The sequence below is a fragment of the Plectropomus leopardus genome, unplaced genomic scaffold (assembly GCF_008729295.1).
Source record: "Plectropomus leopardus isolate mb unplaced genomic scaffold, YSFRI_Pleo_2.0 unplaced_scaffold4955, whole genome shotgun sequence".
In the NCBI taxonomy this organism is placed as follows: Eukaryota; Metazoa; Chordata; class Actinopteri; order Perciformes; family Serranidae; genus Plectropomus; species Plectropomus leopardus.
The window spans coordinates 1-4205 of record NW_024654383.1 but is presented as its reverse complement, the minus strand read 5'-3'; the positions used below and the strand labels follow the sequence as shown (position 1 = coordinate 4205).

The following is a 4205-nucleotide window of genomic DNA, read 5'->3' as shown; positions in this document are numbered from 1 at the left end:
AACAATGTCAACAAACACGTGGACAAAGACTTTTCAGAAGGACGCTGAGCAGCCGAGTTTTCGTGGAGGTGATCTGACACGTCGATGCACTCTGCTCAGAGGTATGTGAGCTTCGAGACATGAAATCCTCTTTATGAAGGTTTATTAATAATATCAGAGCAGGGCAGCTTTATTTGTGTCACACATTCACTCAATTCAAAGTGTTTAACAAAGTGATAAAATATAAAAACATAAAAAAAGATGCAAATTTACAATGAAAAAGTAAAGAGATAAAATGTCAAATTAATAACTAAATTATTTGAAATAAAAATCAGAATTATAAATAGCAAAACTGCAGACGCTGGAGGAAAGTATTGAAATGCCAAAGGTAAAGTTATATTGACAGATTTTTTAAAAACTTTTTTATTGTGTATTTTTTTTGGTTTTTTATTACGATAGTAAAGGATTTCACCACGACATTGTTAAAATATTGCATTTGAGGTCATAACTTCCTTTTTAAGTGGTTTACAGATATAATTTACAGATAACATGTTTAAGTTAATGTGAATAAATGCTGTATCAGTGTTGCATGAATGCCATTTCAGATTTTGTTTTCCTTTTATTACAGCTGATTTTTCAGAGCTGCAGGATGAGCAGAAACATTTGGACCCAAATGATGTGGCTGCTTTTACTTTGTATTTTGCTCCCAGACTTCTGCACAGGTAACAAACAAAATCAGTCACTAAAATATTTAAATACCATTTGATGTGAACAGGCCATATTATAGAAATATGACATTTTTTCCCCTAAATTTAGCTCGATCATTTTCTATAAAAATTGTTTTTATGTTTTTACATGTCTTTTTGTTGTGTGTAATATCATTTCAGCCGCTGGCTCGTGCACAGATACGTCTTGTTGGCCTTTCTGTGTCGTCGCTGGCTTGATAACTGGATTAGTTTGTGTCCTGTTGTCATTTATAGTTTTCAGTGTTTGGTTGAGATGTAGACAATCTCCACTCAAAAAAAAAACTTCCTCCGATGGAGTCAAAACCGACACACACGTGTATGTTTACATTTGTGTCTTTATATTTTTTTGATGTGTAACGTTTTTTTTTTCCAATATTTGTGTTTTGTTCAGCATCATGTATTTTCCAAACCAAAAAGATGGAAAAAAAGGCTGAGCTGCAGAAACAATTGCAGAAGACGCGAGAGGAAGCGGACGCGTGGTCGGCGGTTTTGACTCCGTCAGAGGAAGTGATGAAAGGACTGAGGAGTCAAAGAGACGAGCTGAGTCTGCAGCTGGAAGAGATGGAGAGAGAGAGGGAGGAGAACAAGAAAAAGGTTCAGTCAGTGGAGAAAGAGATAGACGAGAGAGAGAGAGAAAAGGCCACCGACAAAACAGAAGGATACCTGAGAGAAAAACAAAACCTTTTCAGCGCTCAGTGGAAACTGGAGAAGAGAAAAGAAGAACTGGAGAAACAGCAGCTCAACACAGAAAAACTTCTGCAGAAAACAGAAAGTTTAACGGCAACAATAAAAGAGAGGAAGCGAGGAGTCGAGAACCACATGGAGCTGATTCACCTGCATTTAGAGGAGTTAGAAAATCAGCATGACCTGTTAAACTCACCGTAACTGATGGCAGCAAGACCTGGCCCTCATTACAGTAATACTCTTTTCAGCACTCTCTGTTTCCTTTTTTTTTTTTAACTTTTTTTGGCATATTTTCAGGTAATTTGTTGTAACTTCTTTAACTTTGGGGCTTTTTTATCACAAATTTTTGGGCCACATCTTGTTAAGCTGATGCCACTAGCTGTCCTTTTTTTAAAAATGTACTTTTACAAAGATTTGCTTCCTTCCTCTGTAATAATTCACAATGTATACACACAATATATATATATAAAATCCTTGATTTTATTTTTCCTACATTATTTTTTTCTTTCAAAATAAAAGCAGCAGATCCAGCTGAGGCTTTTGTTTTTGTATTTTATGAAACCTATGAACAGGAAAATTACAGTCAATGTAAAATTACAAATTTCATGAACATTAAACTAAAAATGTCTCCCCTCTTTAGTTAAAATAAAGTGGTTAAAACGGATGTTTTCTGCATAACTGTGCAGTGTGTACATAGTGAAAAGTTGTGATATTAAACAGTTGAATCTTGTCCAGTTATTCATTAACTAACGACATACAATCCAAATATTGACATCAGAGTAGCAACCAATGACATTAATAAAGGACTTTGGCCACACAGAATTTTTAGTTTCGGGGGAGAACTGACTCCGAAATACAACAGGTATGCATTTACATTTGTACTTTTGAAAATTCATATTTTAATTGTAATGGTGCTCTTACTATGCTTTTATTTTAATGAGTGTGTCATTGTAAACTGTGGAGCTAAAGAGTAAAAAGTGTTTTTTGTGTGTTTTTTTAGTTGTTATTATTATTATTTCATTTTTATTTCTTTATTTTGTACAGTGGGTTTGGCCTTGATACTTTCTCTTTGTTTTATTTATTCTTCTGTTCTTCTAACTGCTATTTTAAAAATGTAATTAATTTTACTGTTTCTATGGGTTTGTGTGTGAAAAAGCTGGACTTTGGTGCGACTGTACAGCTTATTGTTCTACGGCCTCAAGTATAGCTGTTGTACCACGTACAGTTGTGGCTGAATATGTGGTCTTCATGTTGCATTATTTTCATTTTGATGTTCATTTAAATGCCATTTACGACCGTTAATCAGGTTTTTTTTTAATGCATAAGGATTTTTTTTTTTCATATGGCTTTCCTGTCTTTATGGTATTTTTTCCTTGTTAATGTGCAATGTATTTGTAAAACTTAATAATCAAAGACATATAACATCAAAATGTCTATATGTCTAATAAATGAGATTCTGTCACAGATACAGTATTCGGCTGCCATCAGGGTGGCAACAGAGGGACTGATAAATTATACTTCATTATCTACAAATGTGGTGAATTTCCAAACAGACCAGGCCCGCATGGTTTCGGCCCTTCATCAAAAAAGCCATTTTTTCCATCCATCGAGGTGAACCATGGATTATACTTGATGTTACTTTGATAATGTACCATTTTAACCTCCATGGAGCCATTTAAAGCTTTTTTGTTCTTGAAATTAACATTTTGAAACGTTTATTTCCGTAGAACTCCAGGATGCTTCCTCTGATTTTTGGGCGCTTCTTTAAACTTGGCTCCTTCTGTGGTTTGGTTTTCCAGCACATTTTGATTCTTCTTCTTCTTCTAATGGACTCTTATTCAGGTAACTTGCATGCAAAAAGCAGCACAGACAACGCAGAAAAAACAGAATAATGAAAGCATGGTCATTTTTTGTTTTGCAGGCCAGTCTCAGGGGCTTGGACCTTCAAAAACAAGAGTGACCTTAGTTGGTAAAGACATTATCCTGCCATGCCACCTGGAGCCTGCCCTGGACGCCGTTTCTAAGAGTGTGGAGTGGGGTAGACTCGACCTGGAACCCAGATTTGTCCACGTGTGGCACGAAAGTCAAAACATTTTGGTCAACCAAAACCCGTCTTACAGAGGAAGGACATCGATGTCCGCTGAGAAACTGAAGCACGGAGACCTCTCGCTGACTCTCTCTGCGGTCAAACACTCTGATAACGGAAAATATAGATGCTACTTTCCCTCGCAGGACGAAGAATCCATCGTTGAGCTTGTTGTTGGTGAGCAGACGTGAGGTTTTTGTGCACATTTTGCATAACACTCAGTATTTTTACATTTTGAAGGATTTTAATGACATGATAGTTTACACTAAACATGTGACATTGCACATATTTCATTGAGACTCTTTATAATTTCAGTATTTGTTGTAAATGCATTGATACTTCATTCAGTAACATTTTTAGAACCTTTGAACTGACTGATGGGAATAAATGAGCGTTTATCGGTGCGGTGCAGCACAATGCAATCAGATTTTTGCAGAATTTTTTTTTCCTTCTCTGCAAATATGTTCCTTTTTCTTTGGTCATGTTGCACCAATTTCAAAAGTATTTGCTTCTTCCTGCTGCAGAGACAGACCAGTTTTACTCAACAGGCCATCTTTTTCTAAACAAAGTAATTTGTGCATGTCGTATTTATGTACTGTCTGCGTTTTTCATCAGGTTCTGTCTCCTCGCCGCTCATAGCAGACGTGAGTTTAAACAGCAGCAGACTGGTTCTGCAGTGTGAGTCTGCAGGCTGGTATCCAGAGCCTGAG

General features: G+C 36.3%; 1 protein-coding gene across 1 annotated transcript; it reads left to right on the top strand.

The window, feature by feature from the left end:
* Nucleotides 1-1118: 1118 nt before the first annotated feature.
* On the top strand, nt 1119-4198 carry LOC121939510 (butyrophilin subfamily 3 member A2-like; the record flags this gene model as incomplete). Its single annotated transcript, XM_042482527.1, has 4 exons — nt 1119-2271; nt 3137-3251; nt 3331-3672; nt 4111-4198. Coding segments are annotated over exons 2-4 (536 nt in total), but the record flags the coding sequence as incomplete, so codon positions are not given.
* Between the last annotated feature and the right edge of the window lie 7 nt (nt 4199-4205).